The sequence below is a fragment of the Dromaius novaehollandiae genome, chromosome 3, assembly GCF_036370855.1.
Source record: "Dromaius novaehollandiae isolate bDroNov1 chromosome 3, bDroNov1.hap1, whole genome shotgun sequence".
NCBI lineage: Eukaryota > Metazoa > Chordata > Aves > Casuariiformes > Dromaiidae > Dromaius > Dromaius novaehollandiae.
In genome coordinates, this window is record NC_088100.1 from 121,763,004 (window position 1) to 121,784,904 (window position 21,901).

General features: G+C 38.7%; 1 protein-coding gene across 13 annotated transcripts in view; it reads right to left on the bottom strand.

The window, feature by feature from the left end:
* The window catches only part of PLCB4 (phospholipase C beta 4), a 216,200-nt gene that overhangs the window by 6,789 nt on the left and 187,510 nt on the right, over window positions 1-21,901 (bottom strand). For all 13 annotated transcript variants that reach the window (XM_064510009.1, XM_064510012.1, XM_064510003.1 and 10 more), the window contains 6 exons: window positions 17,627-17,742; window positions 13,000-13,075; window positions 6,941-7,116; window positions 2,434-2,535; window positions 626-683; window positions 129-215 (listed from right to left, as the gene is read on the bottom strand). In XM_064510009.1, the coding sequence (XP_064366079.1) occupies window positions 129-215; window positions 626-683; window positions 2,434-2,535; window positions 6,941-7,116; window positions 13,000-13,075; window positions 17,627-17,742 (615 nt within the window). The remainder of the gene's footprint in view (window positions 1-128; window positions 216-625; window positions 684-2,433; window positions 2,536-6,940; window positions 7,117-12,999; window positions 13,076-17,626; window positions 17,743-21,901) is intronic.

Genomic DNA, 21,901 nt, shown 5'->3' on the forward strand with positions numbered 1-21,901 from the left:
GTGATTACAAACAAGGTCATTTTCCCAAGTTCAGTAAAATGACTTATATCTAGAAGCATTCTACTCAGCCTGATTATGAGTACTGTTTTTACTAAGTGCTTTTATTTTAAACCTTTTAAATAAAATACCTGCTCATTCTGCTTCTCTAGGACTTCTAAATGCTCAAGCTGAACTTTTTTCAATTGATCCATTTCCTTTGACTGCTTCATTGCCAGCTGTAAAGAAGAGAAACTAATGACAGTGAAATGTAACACATTATTAACAACCAAAATAAATACTTAATTGAAACGTATACATATATAAGCTGGCTTGCCTCCTTTGGACTCTATAAAAAAATGGGAGGAGGCCTGTTATATCACACAGTCTTTATATATAATATAAAACATTATATTAATATCTGCTATCTATTTTATATAAAAGTAGTAAATAAATAAAAAGGAACAGTAAATTTGTCAATTTAGAACAGTTTCCTCTTACATATATTTTAGATCTTTTAAACTACAAGTATGCAGAACAAAGCAAGGACAAACTTTCATTTGTTTATTAGAGCTGAATTCTCAACACAGAGAAATGAAAATGAAAATCCAGAAATAGTGCCTAGTGACTTTGTCAAGGTTATAGTTACCCTTTTTCTCTCTTCCAGGAACTTTTTTGTGTTGCTGCTGTTCAGTTCTCTGACTCGCCTAAAAAAAAAAAAAAACCCAAAAAACATTGTGATTCTTTTTATTGATGCCTTTTTCTTTTTGCAATAAGTTTTCATGGACAAACTCACAGAGTATATTTTGGTTTCTGATTATCTGTACCAAGTGGGACTAATGGCAAACTGTACACTCTTCTAGCTGTGGGTCTTTACACTTAAATGTTTCCAAGCACCTTTGACACTATGAAGGCTTGAAAAAGAGACCAAAATTGTTGTGAGTGAAGTTTGATTTGTCCCTTACTCAACAGTGGCAGATATAACTTAAAAATTTATTTAATTCCTTTATGTTGCACTCCAGATTTATTTTAGTAAAAATGCTACATCTCTTAATAGTGGTCATGGAAAAATCACCTGATGATCACAAGTAAAGTCACCAATACTGTGAAATTTTTAAAGTTATTATTTAAACAAAAAAATTCATATATAATTAATATTTACATAAAAGACCTAACTGCCAATTTTCTCTCATTAGGATTTCTGTCACGAAATACACCAAAAATAGTTCAAAGAGCTGAATCAGACTAATCACAAAGCCTGAAAAGCAGATTTGCCTTCAGACTGCTTTCAAATATAGGAACAGATTTATCTCAGTGTCATTAATGGGGGTCTTCTGTAAACTAAGCATACCCGTGTAAGTTACCAAGGCCTCTGACAGCTCTCATCTCCCTCATGTGCTAGGAGTTGGTAACACGCAAGGGAGTTAACTCAGTAGCAACATATTCACGCCTCTGGACGAAAGCAGCCCAGTGCAGAGGAGGCAACGGAAAGAAGAAAGAATAAGCCAAATGACAAGCCCAAAGTCAAAGGGAAACCCTGAAGGCTCAAGAGACATCACTGTGTAGACTCTGCTTCTACCTATTTATTTGGAAACTTTTAGAATAAATGGAAGAAATTTAAATAGCTATAATGCAGATCCAATCCTCCAAAAAATCTGAGTAGCTGGTACTGAAAAGTGTCTCTCTAGTCTCTCAAGTCAATCAAGGATGACTTCCTCAAATGTGCAGCGAATAGCCCACTTTTGCAAGTGCAGCAGTGCCCGTGGTTTGCAGGCACGGGATGTTGGCCAAGTTTCCAATGCCAATGGTGGTTCAGTTGAGGAGTGGAGAATCAGCAAGTGTGCTGTTGTTAAGCACATCTCCTGCTTCTCCTATCTCCTTCATCACCCTCTCTGTTTATTATCATCACTTTTAGCACCCCTTTTTTCTGTTCCATCTCTCTTCCCTGTTATTCAATAGATGAGAGAGAAAACCTTTCACTGGCACCACCGCCTGTGTTTTTAGTGGTGCTAAGTGCCTAGTTCCTCTAACTCCAGCTAGAACCAAATCTTAGATCCCTCTTTTCACTAAAAAAGCAACAGTAAAAAGACATAATGCCAGCAGTTGAAGAAGAAGAAAAAAAGAATCTCCAAATAAAACTAACACCCCAATCATTAACTCTTCCAGATGTACTTCTATTTAGTAGTGTGACTAGTCCTACATCAGCCAGTGTCATAGCTGATAAGTAAGCAAGCCTCCTTTCATTTGCCTGATGAGGGCATTACGTTTATTAAAGGGATAAAACTGAGAAAAGTAACATTTTTCGTAAAATGGCCATCTACAATATATTCAGCACAATCACTAGACAGAAATGCAAGATGTTTCCACACACAGAGGCACAGCTTCAGTAGATTTAATCGGTGAATTCGTCAATCAGCCTGTGAGACGCTATCTCAAGAAGAGAGATCTGATACTTACCTCTCTCTTTCAGCTTTGTTTTTGATAGATTTATCCTGGCTTATGGCTTTGCTGTTTTCCATAGATATTTTAGCCTGGTTGGCACGCATTTCCTTGCTTTCCCTAGGCAAAACCGAACAAAATCATTAATATCTAAGATTCAATCACTGTTGCTGTTCGTTTATTGATATTACTCTACACTGTAGCTTATATTGTCCTGGAAGCATTAAGGAAGAGGAAAGAATAAACAGTATGAAGATTGTCTTCCTTTGGGAAGACTGTTTGCAATTTGAGCAAGGATTCAGAAATCTCAATATGTGCTACAGAATATAATTTGAAAGAACAGTTTTAAGCATTTCAAACTTTGAATAAGCAGGCTATAAAATACTCTTTTCTCTCTAGTACATAAGATTTGTCTGAATATAAGCTACTACCAGCCATTCAGAAAATGCGACTTGCCTTTTAAAACTGCCTAATAAATTTACAAAACCTGTACTCAGAACATGACTGCAATATGAATAATAATAATACTTGCTAGTCGTGGCATGAGTGGACAGACTTCCTGGTAAGACTTTTACTTCTGGGATTGGAAAGAGCCCTAAGTTTTAGACCACGGTCAGACTCATGCCTGCTTTCTCCTTCCGGCCCAGGGAACCTTGTGGTCTTCTCTGAGAAACCAGATACCTTTAACAGAAGGGTGGCAATTGCCTTCCATGGGCAATGACCTGAATAGTATGGTTTGACTCAGGAGGCAGAAAACTTCTCCAGTGTTTCAGCTAGTACAGTAGGAAAACAGAAAATAGGTAAATAAGCATCCCATTGTTTTACAAAGAAAAAGAGATCATGATTCGCTGCTGGGAGTAACAACACACATGCTGACCTTCAGAAACAGCTTATTAATTGTGAGTAGAAGCCTTTTCTTGCCTCTGCATAAGGCAGCTAAGCTCCCCAAAGGCCCTTTCCTGAAGGCTAGCTCTTGCTTTCTGCCTGCTTAGCACTCCGGTTCTTGTAGCTCCTGATCTTAAGTGCTCATTTAAATGGGAATTAGGTATGGAAACTAAAGAATGAATAACTGACTCTGAAGTCCTCTGTACAGGATAAACATATAGAAGTTTCCCATCACAAGACAAAGCAGTGCCTCACTCAGTCTCCTTGTCTGGATCTGATCTTAAGAACAGTGCTAAAAAAAATTGTAATTATTAACTCAAAATTCAAAAATTCTGCAGGCACAGAAGATGAGGGGTATGGCACAGAGCACAGTGCTTAATTTAATGAAATGTTATTTAATTTTTAAAATATTCTTTAATCTGTAAAAGGCATTAACCATTAAGTAGCACGAGGAAACTTTGTGCCATTTTCCATATTTTAAAAATTTTATTAAAGAAATGCAGCCCTTCTTTCCACCAAGACTTCTTAAGTCTCATTTCCCAAATACAGATTTAAAAGCAGTGGTATTACAGCAAAAATGAGATGGAGTTCTGAACAATGTTCTAGCAAGAGCACATTTTATTCTAACTGTCTCTTCTCCAAATAAAAGCTTTTATTTGCTATACTGAGTTTCAAGTAATTTTCAAGTACATTATCTGAAAAGCTGCAGTGGAATAATTTTTTTTTTTTTAACTGTGCTAGAGGGTATAAAAAAGTTACGTGTTGGTATTTAAACTGATTGAATGTATTTGTAATAGGCATAATTTTAGAGTGAAAGGAGATAGGAGGACTAGTCCTCTTCTGCGTCAGACTTTGCATGACTGCAAAATGAGGCTTGGGTCACATCTATGGCTAGATCAGCCAACACCTATCGACATACAGGTGCTTCTCCATCCTGGCAGCTGTACTCCAGCTCTGAATAGTACTGCTGAGGGATCTTTCTGGGTGGAGTTGTTTTTCACTGTTTCAAGAAATGAAAGATACTTTTTATAGAAGAAATGAAAAACTCTACCTTTTAAAAGCGTCAAGAAGCATTTGCAGGAATCACTCTTTGTTTTTACAACAGCACTTCTCAAAGACTGGGCCAAACTTCTAATACCAGTTTGCTTCCAAACTGCCTGACGTGGGACTTCACGTTGAGTGTGATACTCAGCCCCTGCTCCCCTGGTGGCATGCAAACTGGGAGATTTAACCGCTGCTTTCCCATTGTATCATACTGACTGCAACTCTGAAATCTGTACAAACATGCCTTTTAAAGGAATACTTAACTTCAAGCATGTAAATCTATCCTGGGAATTCATATGTATACTTAGATGACATTAAAGTGCATTAACATGTTATTTTATGCCACCGGTAATGTTCGGATCACTCTCTTGAAATCTCTGCTTGTGTTTAACAACTGCTATTTTTCTTTCTCATGCATGTTATTTAATCTGGAACACATCACATGGTTGCAAGTAACACTCTTGGGCACCCAGTTTCTCAGAGGCTTCAAGCTCACTAGCTCTAAGTCAGCAAGGCCAAGCCAGTCGGTGGGGGGGACACCCTCAGAGTTCAATAACAAGCTTCTGATTTGGATTGGTGTCTACTGTCTTCTGCTCTGTTTTTAACCAAGCTCAAACCATATATGGTAATTGCCTTTCCCATCACACATGGAAGGAAACTGCTTCCTCTACAGCAGAAAACTGCATCATTTTAGATTACTGATGTTTCTACTGCCACTGCGTCCTCTGCTCTGAGCGCTACCTCCTTACCCCAGCTCACGGACAGAGCGCGGCAAGCACAGCGTGCTCACAGCACAGGCATCGCCACTCTGTTCTCAGATACAGCCTTCATTTCCCCATACTTCTCTGAGCTGGCTACTACATACACATCTACAGGTAAATGCATATACACGTGCACTCCTACACACAATGTAGTCTATAAAACAGTTTACGACTAAGAAAGGGTAAAGTCCCTTTGAGGCATTATTGTTCACATTTCAGCATTTCCCATTCCAAAGTCTTCTGAACTAGCCAGCCATAGTTTTAAACACGAAAGTCTCAACACTGCACAGTTGGGGGTTAGGTACAAATTCCTGAATAAGCAGAAATGCACTAACTGCAGCAAATAAAGACGACAGAATTTTGAAGGTGGTTACTGCTGGGACAGCTCAGAAGAAATAGTACTTATTATTTATCAGGACTCAGATTTTCAGGTCTGTTCCTCAGTAGCTCTTAAAACAATATATGGACTGAACAAAAATGATTTCTAATGAGAAAGCAAGATCCACTAATAAGAATATAAGAATCATTTACAAAGAATGATATAGGGCTGTTCAAACAATGTAGAGATATAAAAATTCTAAACCCAAAGACAAAATCTATGAGAAAAAGGCTAAAAAAAAGAAGTAAACTTAAACTTCATGTAAATATAAGAGCTACTTATAATGACGGCTTTAGATTAGCAAAGTCAAGAGAATAAAAAATAGGTATAGAAATGAAAACAAAAATATTTTCAAGACATGAGAAAAAAATCTTATTGCACGGAAAAGCTATATATTAGTAAAACGTCTTCTAAGCATTGTACTGAATTGCAAATAGGACAGAAAACAGGACTGTTAAGAAGGTGGTGATGTGATCTCTCTGGGTAGATACAGACAGTATGATCTGGATACAAAGTACCAAGGACTGCACCTTCCTCTGGCTAGTATATTTTGAATAATGCATTTGTATTATAATTTAGCAATTTTTCAATGTTAAGTTTGACTGGATACGTACTGCAGGACAACTTGAATACGTGGGTTAACACAGAGATTAACATAAAGATGAGCTCACTAAAGCCTTTTGCTGGGACAATTCTCTGTTGGACAGAAAGCTTGAAGGTCCCAGGATCTATTCTCTCTGATGCAAAGATAAGCTGTTATTTCTCTCAGGAATTTTAAAAGTCACTTATTTTCCTTCTTTAAATGTGACTTATTTATTCCTTTTTCCCCCATGCTTTTTATGGGAAAGATCCTGAAGACAATCACATAAAGAATATACACATACTGCATTCATATGCCTTTAGACTGCTTCACATAATAGATTACAGCATAAGATAAGGATCCCACTATTTACTAACATTTTTAACGCTGTGGCTAGTAAGTGTATCTCGATTTCATTTAATTTGAAATGGGCAGTGTGGTTAATTACAAAAGCAACACCAAGGTAGCGTCATGCAGCATCTCCTGTATTCCCAGCACTTACTAAACAACACATTGTTCTGAAGTATCTTACCCTGCAACCTGTTGGCTAAAGTTTTTATGACCTTATTTCCACGTTTAATACTTCTCAGTTCCCCACCCTCAGAATTCAAGTTCCTGAGTAAAGTCTAAGCACATCCACAGTTGATGCAAACTGTCGCAGCTTCATTGCAGCCGCTGCCTGCTGACAATCTAACCCAGCTAAGAGGCCTATTCCTGCATCTCTCTGTCCCACATCTGATCATTTATTTTCCTTTTACCTTGCATGCAGCCCAATATCTTTGACAGTAGTGCAGCAGCTAAGACGACAAGGAAACCACAGCATGTTATACAGGTATAAGCCAAAACCTCATTATCAAGTATCACTGCCCTGCTCACCTGTCGTGGGAAAATTTTAGCTGCTGGGTTTGTTGTTCATGTGCATTAATCAGCAATTTTTTCAGTAGTTCACACTGTTGGTTCAAGTGTAAATCACGGATTTCTTGCTCTTCAGTGCTATGTGTATTGATCATCTCAGACCACTCTTTAGTGTGCTGCGCCACAATCTCTTTGACCTGCAGAGAAATAACAGCAGTTTCACCACTAGTTCTTTGGTTGGCTGTAAGATCAATTATGCCAAAGACAATGCAAAACCAATCATAAAAAAAAGACTATACAGAATGCAAATAAATTGTGAAAATGAAGTTACGGAAATGAAACTGCTTCACAGAGTAACAAAGCTACTGAGGACACTACAGTGCATTACAAAGACTGCTATTAGGGCTCTATTATCTAAAGCATCCTGATTAAATTGACTACATATATGCTCCTGACTGTACTAATATTATTTTAAAACCTTCTCTAACACCGAGTTAACTATGAAATGGTTTCATGTTCTTGGTTGCCAGGAAAAATATATATTCAAAAATATAGAAATTAGCAATGGAAAAAATCCAGTGAATGGGATTGTTCTGAGGGCTTAAATACAGTCTTAGATTTTGTGGAGACTGTTTTACAAACACAGTCAGTTTACAGAGAAATCCAGTATCTAACACAACCTGAATCTGAAGATAGGCTACATATCTTTGTTTTATATTCATTAAGTCAGCAGGGAATCTGACAAGTATTCTTCTCTTGCTTATCTTCCAGGACTCACAGGAATAATGAGATTAAAGTTTTAGAAAGTTCCCAAGAGACAATGCAAAGAAATCTAAATTACTTGAGTTATTATTATAATAATACAGTACACTCAATGATTTAGAAAAGCAGCTAATAGAAAAATATATTTTATTATCCTTTAATAATTATCTTTGGGTATTTTGACAAGCTACCCTACTTTTCCATAAATGGTATACAAAATGAGCCTCTCAAAAAAATAAACCTATTTTCAGGTAGTCATTTCAAGTGCTACTATGGTAACTAATAGCATTCAGGCCATCTTCTGTGAAAGCTAAACCTAATTCTTCAAATCAAAATTGCCAGCATACTGCTCAGAGAGGGAGCGAGTGATGCCAGTATTTCAGGTGTGGGCCCACAGCAGCTCTGCACAATGCAGAACAATCTCCTATACGTGCTGATAATGGCGGAAAAAAAAAGGGCTTGAAAAGCAGCAGTCCCCATTCTGCCCTGGAGAGGCTCCTCTGAAGCTCCTCCTCCACAAAGGGCAAGGTTGCATAATAAAGCTGGATTCCTAATGGGGGAAAAAAAAAAGGGTATAATTTGCTCACATATTAGGGTGACTGTTGCTACTTGAAAGCTGGACTTGCATTTAATTATAACTAAATGGACGTCCCGTATCAAAACAGCTACGCTCTGCGGCAGAAGCAGTCGGTAGAGAGCCACTGGGGGGTTTCCATAGCTGTCAGAAAATAACAGAAGCAGTCTGAGGCAGGAGCTTGGTAAGACTAATACAGACCAGGGTATTTAAGTGCGACTACCTCCAGCAAAACCAGTCACGCTTCACTTTCTGCATGTGGGTAAGTGTACTACCAAACCAGGGCCGACATCTAGGAAGTCACGTGTACACTGAAGCATGTGAAGCAGCTAGTGAGAGTAGTATCTCTAATAAGAAGTTCCTAAGGCAGTGCTGCCTTCAGGCCAGAAAAAAATACGAGTATTCAGTTTTAAAAGAGGGTCAAAATAAATGCTTCAAAGTCAGTAAGGAGGAGATAGTCATGCTTTTCAGATGGAAGTTTGAAAGGTTAAGGGGCAGACACTCCAGCTCACCTCTGGCACCTATCTATGGCACTTAAGGGCCAAGTTTAGCCTGAGCTCCCTATATTGCTTGATGGGAAAGAGCAGGCAGTTTCAAAGCAGGATTTATCACACCTAAGAGCTGAATGCTCTTTGAAGATGCCTCTTTAATATCTACAGTGCCTCAAGTCAGGCTGCATGCGTCTCCTCTCAACACTGACCTCACCTGGCTTATGCAGCCCCCAAGGAGGCTAGGGTGGACTTCAATAGAGCTAGAAGTAAGCCATTGCTGAAGTCTTTGGGAAAACCCATTTTAATGGGTTTTTTGTTTGTTTGTTTGTTTTAATGCAGAGTCTCCAGATGGGATCCACCCACCATATGGAGAAAAAAGGTACTGGTAGATCCAAAGTCCTGAGTAACTGGTATAACTGGGATCATAGCAGCATGGGGAGCATATCCTCAGAAAGCTTCTGTGGTCACAACGTTATAAAGTACTAATGCTTTAAAAAAGATGAGTGTTACTATGAGACACAAGAAGTGGGCAGACCCAGAAGTGAATCACACCTATGTACCATACATCCTTATACAGGAGCCAACACACGGTTCCTTATGTGTATTTGTGATTCAAATCGTCTTCCTGCAGAGAGTGCTCTGACTGCCCCTGCCCCTCCTGGGAAGTCAGAAAACGTGTGGGGGGAACCGTGACAGAGCGGGCCATGGATTCTCCTCCATTGCTTGCTGTTGTGTCACTCTTCCACACAGTTTGTCGCTCAGGACTGGATGTCTGACTTCCGATTGATTTCAAGGATTAGAAAGTGTAGGGAATATCAACATTAGAGATTTGATTCCTATTCACAGCGAGACCACTTTACACTGCCCTAAGCACAGACAAGCATTCCAGCAAATAAAAACAGAGTATGCTTTCACTTAAAGCCTCCGTACACTGTTGATGAAATGCTAAACAAACCTGATGTAGATAAGAACCTTGCCTTGCTCTCCTGCTTAAGAAAACAGTGAAACGAATTCATGTATAAACCGTGGAAGCCATGGTGAAAGCAATGTGACTTAGTTGGAAAAAGCTACTACAAGACCCAAATAATTACAGAGAAGCAAAGAATCAAGGGCCTTTTGCAAAAGAACAGTGTAATCACACTGCTTTTAAATAGTTGATATATACACTGCAGAGGAACATGAAGGCACAAATCCTGTACCTCAGGTATACTGACACCAAACAAACCTCTAAGCAGACTTGAGCACAGTAGTTCTTTAAGTGTTCGATTTGTGAAGATAGGAAAGAAAAATCACAAAAAATGCCTATGCTCATGGACAGACGTGCTACTGACGTGCTATCAATTTCAAAATCAGCATGTAGTCCAAGAAGCAGGTATAGCTCCTGGTAAAACAAATTTTTCCCTAAGAGTGGGAGAGAAAAGGATGAGTCCTTTTCTTAAATATCCAACAAGCAACGAGTCTCATTTCAGGTACAGCAAGATATACCCCAATGAGAAGGATATAAAGTATTTGCCAAACAACAGTTACAAGATTTGAAACACCCAATCTGACTCAGATGACCTTAGAACTCAAGACCATTAAATCATCTGAAATCCAATTTTGCTGCAGATCTGCGATACACTTCAAAGTTCAGAAGTAGTAAATTGAATGTACATCCTTTCTTTTCTGCAATTTATTAGCATCATAGTTGAGATGACTACTTCAATTGCACTGGGCTGTGCTCCTGTCCTACTTTCCACTGCTAAGGTAGTGTTTCTTACCCAGAAGAATAAGAAAAATAACCACTAGCTAAGTCTCTCTTACCTGTTCTACAGACCGTGTTTGCAGTCCTGTCCTTTCATCTGTTCCAGTGGGCCTAAGAGACTAATTAAAAACTTGCATTTGCGTAGCACATATGCAGTATGTTTGTCTAGTCGCTGTGTTCATGTAGGAATAATCTTTGAAGAAATCTTTCTTCTTTTCTTTTCATCCTCTTTGCCTGATGCTGGGACCTACTTTTCTAATGTAGGAGAGTAATTTGTGTCTTCTAGCTTAACTGTGTGTGAAGTACATATTGGGACATTCAAATATATCTTAAATATTTTATGCCAAACTTGGGGTGGAAGTCTCTTCATGAGAGGAAGACTTCGGTAGATGAAAATGTCTTTTCAGAGCTAGAAGTATACATGCACATTGTGACACAGAGCTGCACTGAAAGACATGCGCTGTAATTAAAGGTGAATTATGGTACCATCTGATATTAAAATCACTGGGGCAAATATTGAGAAATGCTGAACAACTGTTAATTAATCATACTCCCGCTAACTCAGTGTGATGCATTCAGCATCTCAGAATTTCACCTGATTTAATTGCACCTACCCTCATCTAGGATAGAAGTTAATTTCCCTATGGTCTGGAGCACTGGTTTTCAACCTGTTGCTTGCAGACCTCTAAATGATCTCAGGGACTAAGTCAAGAGGCCCACACATGGCAACTGAACAAAAGTAGTCTGTGAAAATACTAAAATCGGTATGTAATGTGGAAATTTTTGATGGAACCACAGAGAACTCGAGACTGAAAATCACTGAACTACAGAAAACCACGGAGGCAGGTGACTAGCAAAGAAGTATCCAGGGCACAGAGGCTTGGAATTTCAAAGGATCTTATGCTTTAGTCTCCTTTGAAAATGTCATCCTAAAGCCTGACAAGGGAGTGGACCAAAAAAAAAAATCAATCTTTTTTCCAGATATAGATTATGTTTTAAGGCAACCAGTTTGAAAGCGGGATTTTAAGAAAACAGCTCAGAAACTGCATACATTTGTGGAGAAGGAAAACATGAGTCACATTTATTGGATTTGGAAGATTAATGAACACTTGCATGTCCTTTGTGTACAAATCACACATCTTAACTCCGGACTGTCAATGACGCAGGTGAGAAGCTGAGATCACAGTGAATAATTTTCTACACAATATAATTTAAAATGAGTTTTGGAGCTTATGTCTGGAGGACAGCTACTTGTGCTCCCTACAGAGTTTATTTTGCCAGGAAATGAATTAATTATTTTTTTAAGTTGACAGCAAATTTGCTTTTATTTAAGAAAACAGTTCTGGACTTTTCATAGAAGGAGATAGAGAAATGAGAGTACCCTAGGTTTTATTCCTGAGGGCCTTCCTAACTCTTTGGCTGAGCAGGCAGCAACAAAACAGAAACCTTGTTTAGAAAAACAGGATCTCCTCCATATGAAGTAATAACACCAAAGAGTAAAATAAGGAGAAAAATAGACAAAAATGAGCTTGCTCTAGTCTCATGGATGTGGCTGCTTGGTCATCTCTCACTTGTATTTTCTATACTTGTCTGACTCCTTTCACTGGTTTCAACTTTTACATTAAAATCTTCCACTCGCATAATGCCTTCAATCTCCTGTACTCTTCTTTCCCTAGATCATTTTGTACCTGGATATGCCTTCTACTGTACCTGCCACTCTCTAGTTTGGATCTCTTTCAGGAACTTAAAGCATGTCAAGGGGTGGTAGGTAAATCTTTCAAAGAAAACATGAAGTAGGTGAGCACAGATCTGAGAGGGGCTTGAGCGGAAAAGTGACGGGCGCAGACTCTGGGAGGCTGGGGAGGTTCCAGCGGGGAATAGCAAGACGACAGGCTGTGCTTTGCGGGTAGAGAGGGAGCGGCTCTCTGCAACTCCGTGGGATCTGTGAATCACAGCTTGAGAAAAACTTATTTAAAACAAATGGAGGTAGGGTCTCGGAATACTGTTTTCCTCCAACTCCTCAGAGAAAACAATGCACCTAATCCCTGAAGAAAAACGCACTAGAAGAAAGACGGCACTTCTTCAAGAGCAACTTGGGCTCCTCCTTCCCTAAGAGAGAGTCTGGCAAGCATTGTGAATGGTGACAATGATGGAAAATGAAAAAGGAATTTCTTTGCATATGTATTTTGGGAATGTAATTAGCATCTCAATTTCATATAGCATATTTTTGCCTCTTTGTCTTAGCTAAACTGATATAAATGACCAGTTTTGCTTCATGAGGCATGAATATGACACCTCCTTCAATAATTGTTAAAATGGGAGGAAATTGATGTTGCTTTTAAAATATTTTTTGAAGAAACACTTTTAGATACCCGATTACTCCCATTCTTTTCTACATGTTATTATCACTGAAAATCATTCATGCGCTTCCAAGAAAATTAACTACCACTTGCGTCTCAAATTCTTGCTTTCAGATGTTGCATGTGTTAGAATTGGCTTGTTTGCTTACCTTAGATTTGTGATCCGATGTTAGTGTCTGAATTTTAATTTCAGTTTCTTTCTTCAATTCAAGACAATTACTTCCTCTAAAAAAAGCAAAATGGCAAATATGTGCCACAAGTTAAACATCTTCCCATCCAGTCAGCTCTTACTAATTAAAATGTTAATCAAAGTTGAAGTGCTGCAGTGTATTGGAATGAAATTATTTCTTCTGGCAATTTATTCACAACTTGCAAAATATTGTTGGATTAATGATCACTCAATTCAAACACCATACAATTAATTCTAGATTGGCCCTGCAATTATTCTGTTGCTGAGGCTATGTCAGCATCTCCATTTATGGCACTGGGTCATTTTCAGGCTTAAAATACCTTGCCAAGAGAAACCAGCTTCAGCCTGAAAACTTACAGGCATACTCCTGCTATGCTATGATTTTATCTCTGTTTTAAAAGTTGTATTTGCTACTTTTTCAGTTTGAGGCACAGAAAAAGAAGTCGTTTGATAGCTACTTCCCAAGGCAGTTTAGGCATACTGAATATGAATGCTTATTAGAAATGTAAGTGCCCCATTGCAGAAAAGCAAAAGGGAAGGGACTGTAAAGAAGGGTAGTTACTACCCTTGCAGACCAGCCCATGTGGATAACTCCTAAGCCATCTGGTACCTCATCTGCCTTGAACAGCAGCAAATCCTGAAGACAGCCCTCACTCCTGCAAGAGGCTGAATACAGTATGGCCTTTGTGCCCAGTTACGTTAATGGGGTTGAATGCAAGGTGAAAAGAGTGTTCAGTGCAGGACGAAGGCCATAATCCCAAGTAACAAGCTGGTAAAATGGCTGCAGACAGCTTGTGCTGCAGCTCCCCTGACATGCCTGTGGACCAGGAGATAGATGACTTCTACCCTTCCCCAACAGAATTTCCTTCACTAAACCCAATTACTTGGGCTGTGCACTGGGTGGGATGGAGGAACAGCAAAACAATTTCTTTGCAGCAACAGGAGGAATTCCAATTACTGTCTCACTGAAGTCAATAAATCCTTGCAGATGGGGCTGACAAGCCCCATCTTTTACCAAACTTCTTGTTCTCTCTTTTTAGTCACGGATTTTTAGAACAGAATACAAGTTCACACAGTGGAAGAAGTCTTAGTCTTTTGGTTTGGAATAATACAGTATATTTAGCAGAGTCTATTTTAACAGCGCTGTAATAATTCAGATATCAGATCAGTTGAGATGTCAGGTCATCCATTGATGTAAACTGGTATAACTCTACTGAGTGGAGCTACACTCATTTCACCACCTCAAGCTGGCCCTAATGAGAATGTTATTGCTTGACTGCAGTAACATTAATCCATGTTAGCTCTAGAAAAGGAGATTTATGAAACTATAACATGTTGTTTAAATCCTATTTTAATATCAAAGTACTGCTACTCTTTGGGAAATTAGCAGAAAGCTTTATCATCAAATGTTACCAGGAAAGTCCTTGCTGAAAATAGTAGTGTGATTTGCCTTGTGCTCCCATGGGCCACCATGAGGATTAACAATTTATTTTCTCAGTATAGCAAGAAAATTTCTGTAGAGATTTTTAATACTCTTTTGACACTTTGGAAGTAACATAAAGCCATAGAGACAGGTTCTGACCACAGTTACATCTGCCTGAAAAAGAAACAGTTGCAAAGAAAATGTCTTTGGTTTTGCATGCATGTACCTGAGATCAGAGTCTGGCTATGATTTATATAAGACTTGTAACACTTTATGAATGAGACCGCTCCTGAGGTGACTTAGACATATTTTATTTTTATCCCAGACTGGTCTAATTAAAAACCTTACCGATCCTTCCCAAATCCCAGTGATCAGAACAACCAGCTGATCCCTTCTCTGGAAATGCAGCTTTCCTCATGTCAGAAGGAAACTTCAAGACAGGCTGGACATAACTACAACTGTCCACGACCGCAGTGACAAAGTCAGCTCAGCTCTAAACTGTCAAGTTGCAGCTGAGAATAAACACCTAAGAACAGCCCAATGTCACACGTCCACACTCACACGCATAAGCACGCGCACACACACACACACACACTTTAATTCCAGGACAGCCCTGATAAATCAGAAGCATCTCTGCATGCCCCTCAACTCCATTTCAGAGTGGAAACACGAGTGTGCATATTCCTGTAGGCCTCTACGGGATTTATGAGTATGTGCAGCATTTGAAGTGTACAACAGAAATAGCACAGGGAGCAAGATCCTGTCCATCTGTCAGTGAATTAGTATGTGATTAAAAATTTTACTTTGCAGAACATTATGCAGGCAACATTTGTCACACCATGTGGCAGAAATGTACCACAAAAAGCTGCACAACATAATCAGAAAAGAGACTCTCTCATACACTTATCAAAAAGGCCTTTTTGAGGAAGTATCTGACAATTTCAATACAAATGCCTTAAAGACATATTTTACATTTGCTTTTACAGCTCTTATTGCTTGGAAAGATTCCAAAATGATAGCCAAGGAAATGGAACATGTTCTGTATTCACTGAACCCTGGGTCCCATATTTAGCAGTTCATTTCCATTCAACAAAGTGCTTAAGTCTCAACCAATGTGTTCACATTTAAGTATGTCCTTAAATACACTGCACAGTAGGCGGGAGGTGAAGTAAGTGCTTAAGCACCTTGCTGAATGGAGTTTCAGAGCAGCATACATACTGGACTCTGAAAGAAATCCTTAAAATATTTTCATAAGTAATTAAAAAGTGTTTATAGAGAAAGGCTGTGCTGATTGCTTAATTAGACACCAATAGTTATTTTCACTTCTATCACCGAGAAGACATCAGATGACTGACTGCTCTGGAGTCCGTGGAAAGTACAGAGTCAGACTGAAGAACAAGTTGATGGCTGTGTATTGTACCTGCCACTAAAGCAATAATTTCAAACTTTTTTTCTTTTTCATTTTTTCTGATAATTTGAAATTATCATAAAGCCTTTGAAGTCCACGTGAAAAGTGTTAAAAAAGATTAAGGGAAGACAATACGAACAACAAACGAAATTATGCGAAACTGGGAATCAGATCAACTATCTTTATACTTGTTCTGTTCTGCGGTTATTCTGGAAAGCATTGGTACACAAGGTTTTCCACTTCTTACTGCATAGGGATAGCCATTACCACCTTTAACTCTCTGACATACCTTCATCTGCTGTTTTGCCAAGCCAGAGGCACTGGCCTCTTCTCAGGCCAACAGGAATATTGATTCATGACTCTTCTGATATGAGATTCTTAAAGAGCAGAGCACTGGGAAGCTTTTCTCCCCTGAAGATAATTATGGTACAATGTCTAGGGCTCAGTTTGCTGCCACTATAGCAAATACCCTAGCTTTAATCATAAATCCAGCTCTCTACTGCCATATCAGTAACTCTCTGCTGTGTTATATTCAATGGAAATTGAACCCAAGCCAAATGAAATTTGTTCTATAGTTGATCCCTCTCTGTTTGGAGAACTAGTAATTTTCTGGAGGGAAGTACTTAGATTAGGAGTATTTGGGTGCTTATGGTTCTCCTTTCTTGAGAAACCCCACCCAGCCTTTTAAAGAGTTTATGTGACCTTTCATAATTTAATGGGGAGGATTCTCCTTACCTTGCTTACTTCAGACAGTTCTATTTCTGTTCTACTGCGGGTTTCTAACACGCACAACCAATTATTAAAAAACAGTCATTCCAAATCATTTATAAAGCAAATATAGTATTTATGAAATAACCCAATATCAAAAGGCATCTCTGTTCAGTATTCAGTGAGTGAGTGGGTTGCCAGGTGTTGCTTCCAGATGCTAACAACACGCAGTTAAGACTAACTACTAGAACTACGTAAAGCAATTCCTCTTTAGGTCACAAGCTATACTGTATAAACTGCTGTTTCAAGGAAAAGCCAAAGGGTGAAAGGTGAAGAGAAGAAACTGCTGCCAGATTAAACGTTAGCAACAAGGCAACAGCAGATCCTGCTACATAATGCTAAACGGGACTGTAAGTGGGACATGTTATTCAAGTTGTCAGTATGTTCCAGGAACATTTCTGGGATGATGAAGAGATACACATAGGTAATGGCCCAGGTCTTCAGCTAGTGCAAACCAAAGCAGCCTCAGCGAAGGCAAAGGAGTAACAGTGATTTAACCCAGCTGAGGATCTGAAGAAGTTTTTCTGTGATAAACAAACTTCATTTTGACAACATGACAGAACTCTATTATTGTAAAACATTCATGATTTAGAAGCTGTATTTCTCCCAAGATCAAATCACTGCTCCCTTCTGGCCATTAGAGCTATGGAGGACCTGCGTCTGCTCTCACTAAGCACAACAGTAACATTCCCTAGGGAATGCATGAGACCAGATTAGACCACAGAAATGAAAATTTGAGGCAACCCCTTTGCTTTTATGTTTCACACATTCACACAGTAGAAGACTGGAGAAAGGCAAAGTGAGTACAACATTAATGGCCCATTGACAGAGCCTTCAAGCAGCTCAAACTCAGCTTGGTGTAGGATGCTGGTTCAAGCTGCAGTTAAGTTTCATCTGAATGACCTTTCTATGAATGTTTTATTCCAGACCACAAAAACATAAAATCTATTTTGAGTCTAAAAAAAATATTTTAAAATAATATCTTACCCCTTCTTCTTGATTGCCTTCTCTAACATTTTCTCGTAAGATACCTTTTCTTTATCATATTGTGCCACTATTTTGTCAATTTGTGTGCAGTGCAACTTCTGCATAGCGCTGTGCTCCTGGAAAACAGTAGGACCTTACAATTAGGTTGCTAGATTTTTAGTTTACTTTTCTTACAGCGTAAAAATATCAGTGTATGAACAGATAACTTTGACAATGGAATTTAATCTGGTTTAGCCACCTGGTACTAAAGGTTCCAGATATTCCACCATAATCGCTAAAGCATTCTCCCTTAGTTTAGATATTCATGAAAATCCATGGCTGATCTTAAAAATATGGTATGTGGTGACCTTAAAACAAAAGAATGATGGGAAAAAATACCAACTGGTACTATCTACTCAACTTGATCTTCTTTTTGAATAAATCTCCATTTAAGTGCAAAGTAAAAAATTTGCAGTTACAAGTTCAAATCACACCAGAGAAAGTTTCTGAACCCAGAGGGGAACAAAACTCGTCCCAACCCCCTTCCTCTACATATCTCAACAAACACAGTGCTAGCTCTTTGGCCACTGCAAATTGAGTACCTCCAAGTCAATAAAATAGCTAAAAGTCAATAATATCATTAACAACTGACAGTCTGAATATCTGGCCCATGACCTCTAATGATGGTTAGAATCTTATCATAAGAAATTCCATCATGTTGCAGAGCATCGCCCTTTGTAAGAGATAGTAAGCTGCACAATATGACTTTCAACTACACATGTCCTGCTGCAAATAACCACTGGCCTTTTTCTTTCCAGGCAATACAACACGTGCTGACAAACTGGACATAATGGCCTACCTGAGAAATATTTTGCATCAGTGCGAGCCTGCTGTCATTACTACAGTTCTAAGCTTTACATTGCTGAAGTCCCAGAGGAGACTATCTATGGAAGGGGAGGAAAGAACTCTCCTCATGAGGAAAAGATGAATTATGAATGCCCATGTTACGCACTTGGCTCTAACATACAGATAGTTCCTTCCCATTATAGGACTGTATGAGAAATAACACTTCCCATTTAGCGCTTCCATGTGGACATCCTTATTGAACCTGGCGTTGTATTCTCCTTTATCAGGAAAGCTGCTTATAACGATGCAAATATTTAACTACTTCTGAGAACACTAAATATTGAATTTACATTATAATAGAAAAAAAGTGAATTAACAAACAACTATTTTATTAATTTCCTATTTCTCCTCATTTTATCTAATTGCAACAAAAGCCTCACATTAATTAATATGACTTCTAACCAGGACTTTATCTCTATTTTGTTTTATAGTTCATTTTGAATCTGTGCTACCCTTTCTATTCTAGTGCTCTTTGTTGTTATTTTCTATAAACCTGTGTTTGCCTTATCACTGTTTCTTCCTCTAAAAATACTAATTAAAGACTTTTACATTCACTGTTACCAAAACACTAACACAAATGTTGCAATGCCTTTTAAAATCTAGCATTAGGATGTACCCTAGCGTTCCAACATCTGCTAAGCACTCCTCCAGGGAACACTACAGCTTCCGAATTTTGTATTTAGAATCGCAACTGAACTTTCTGTTCTACAGAGAATTTAAAGGGAAACAAAAAGACTCCATCAACCTCAGAAACAGGCCAGCTTCACCAGGGAATAACTACACTGATTAACCATGTAGGAGAAAATACGGACAGTGAAAAGAATGACGCAAGTTTGACGGCACTAGGCAGCCACAGGTAAGCTGACTGATAGTATCTAATTGCTCACGTTACGTACTTGCCCCCAGATGAACAGAAAAACACAATTCTTTTCGCAATTATTGCAAAGCATGAGCCATCTGTACGCTCACGTGGCACTTCTGGATAATCTGGGAGGAGACATCACTTAAAACTAGAGTACCTCCTTTTACCTCAGCACAACCATGATTTAAGCCTCATCTCTGTATCACAAGCCTGCTGTAACCTTCTGCAGAGACTCACCCCTACTGCTACTGCTCATAGACAGCTCTAGATTTTATAAGTGAAACAGATATACTGTGGACCCCCACTCCTTCCCTGGTCTGCCTCTCCATCTTGTTCATGAAAGACTTACTTGTTCGAGCACATGTATAAACAGAGCTGAAAGAGGAAGATGTGCTACTGGCAACCACCAAAATGCTAGGTACAAAGAGTCCTCGGAGTCAAGACCCAAGTATCAGAGGTTCCTTGAGCGATATGACCTCCGAACGCTCATTAAAGTGGCTTAGCTGGTGTAAGTGATTTTCTCTCTATGCTCAAAGGAAAATTCACTACAGCTAGCTGTTGCATCCAAAACTTCTGTCACGATTCTGAGAAATACTGGTGGTTTGACAGCATCTTAAAACACTCTTTCTCAGTATAATTTGTTTTCAGATGCAAACAAGTTGCAGATGCAAAAATGTTCTACATTGATTCAGAATATATTCACAAATAAAAATCTCCTCAGCTAGATCTCAGGTTCACATTGCCTTAATTCCACTGAATTTCAATTTGCAATTTGAATTTATCCCCATTTTTTACATAAATACATTCAGAAATGACATGCTAATGATCATATTCTAAACTGAAGCCATCGTTCATCTGGGGCTCTGGAAGGCCAAACATACAATAAGACCCAAATCACAGCAAGACTCTCCAGGAGAAAAGGCAGAAAACCATATATAGTTACAGTAAAAGGAAGAAAAAACCCCATAATTTATTATTATATTATTAAATATATTATAATAAATGTTGTTATATACTATTAAAGAGAACAGGAAATAAGCTCTTATGATACAAACTGTAACTCTAGTGTGAATTATCTAAAATAATACAAATACTCCTGTGCACAACTAAAAACCAAAGACTGGAGGATCCTCATTACAGATTATCAGGATGAGAAAATTAAGAAAAAATCCTATAAATTCTGAATCAACAATCCTTTTCACAGAATTTTATTCATCTAGAGCCCCAGAATCTTTTGTACTGTGGCTTTTGCATTGGGAAAGGGAGATCTGGTTATTGTTCTTACTAGGCAGGAATTCAAACAGCACATACATTCAATATCAATGTAAATGTGCAGGAGCTGTATCTGAGATTCACATTCTTGTGTGGTAATTATGCTGCTCTAGTTAGTGTCTACATCCATATTAAATTGCTTAAGGGGGCACTTGAGAATATCACTTTCTTGTTTGAAACTGCTAGAACGCTGCACCACGATCTGGTGGAGAATCTATCAAGATAATCCCTCATTATCCTGCTGCTTCTTCTGCCTAACCCAAAAGGCACAAAAACTATGCAACATCCTTGCAACAGACTAAAATTCAGTAGTGGCCCTCAGAGGCAGGCTGCTAATAGATGAATTCACTGGCAAAGACGCTTACATAAATGTGTGACCACCCCTACCTTTGTAGTCCATCCACCTGTGATACCCTCCAGCTCATTTACTCAAACTACACTCAAGATCTAACCTGATTAAAAAAAAAAAAAAGATAAAAACCAACGGATATCGCTCAGACATCAGCCCTTGTGCAGTTCCCCAGTGTCACTCGTTCCAGGAGAGGAACATTACTTCAAGGACTGCAGACAGGCAATGTTGGTTTTCAAAAGCTGCGCAGTGTAACTACTGCTAGGAACGCGCTAGGTAAAGATAAACATTTCTGCAGTATGCAGAAGTGGCTGGACGTACCATTTTAAAATCACCAAAAGTACAGGTTACCACACCTACAATTCAAAAGCAAGTTGCTCCTAATATGTTTTTTTTATTTATATGTAAATAGTGATAAACAGATTCGCCATGGTTGCAAAGTGGCAAATAAAGCCAAAAAAGCCAAATGAAAGGAATACTGTAGCATATGAGGCTGACAGCTTGCAAGTTAAATACCACTACAAAAGTATTCATTCTTCTTTGCTGGCAGTGCTGTCTACTGGAGTTAAAAAGCTGCATTTCACATTTCTGGATTTCAAACAGACCCATGAGGAATAAAATACCTTTCTTGCTTCCTATACTTCTGAAGATCTTGCCACTACCACCTTACTGTCACCTAAATAAAGGCAGTATTACATCGTAAAAGAACACAATCCATACATGGGCCAACAGTTTCAGACTCCTCATAGTGGCTGGTCATGTACTTTAAAGTGACAGACTGTGACTGTGAAGAAATTTGTCACTTTTGACAAAATCCAAGAGGCCTGGCCATTCTGCTGCTAGCACAAGTTCCCAAATCCTGCTGATTCTTGTGGCACCTCAATACTCTCAAGCAATGAGATAATGC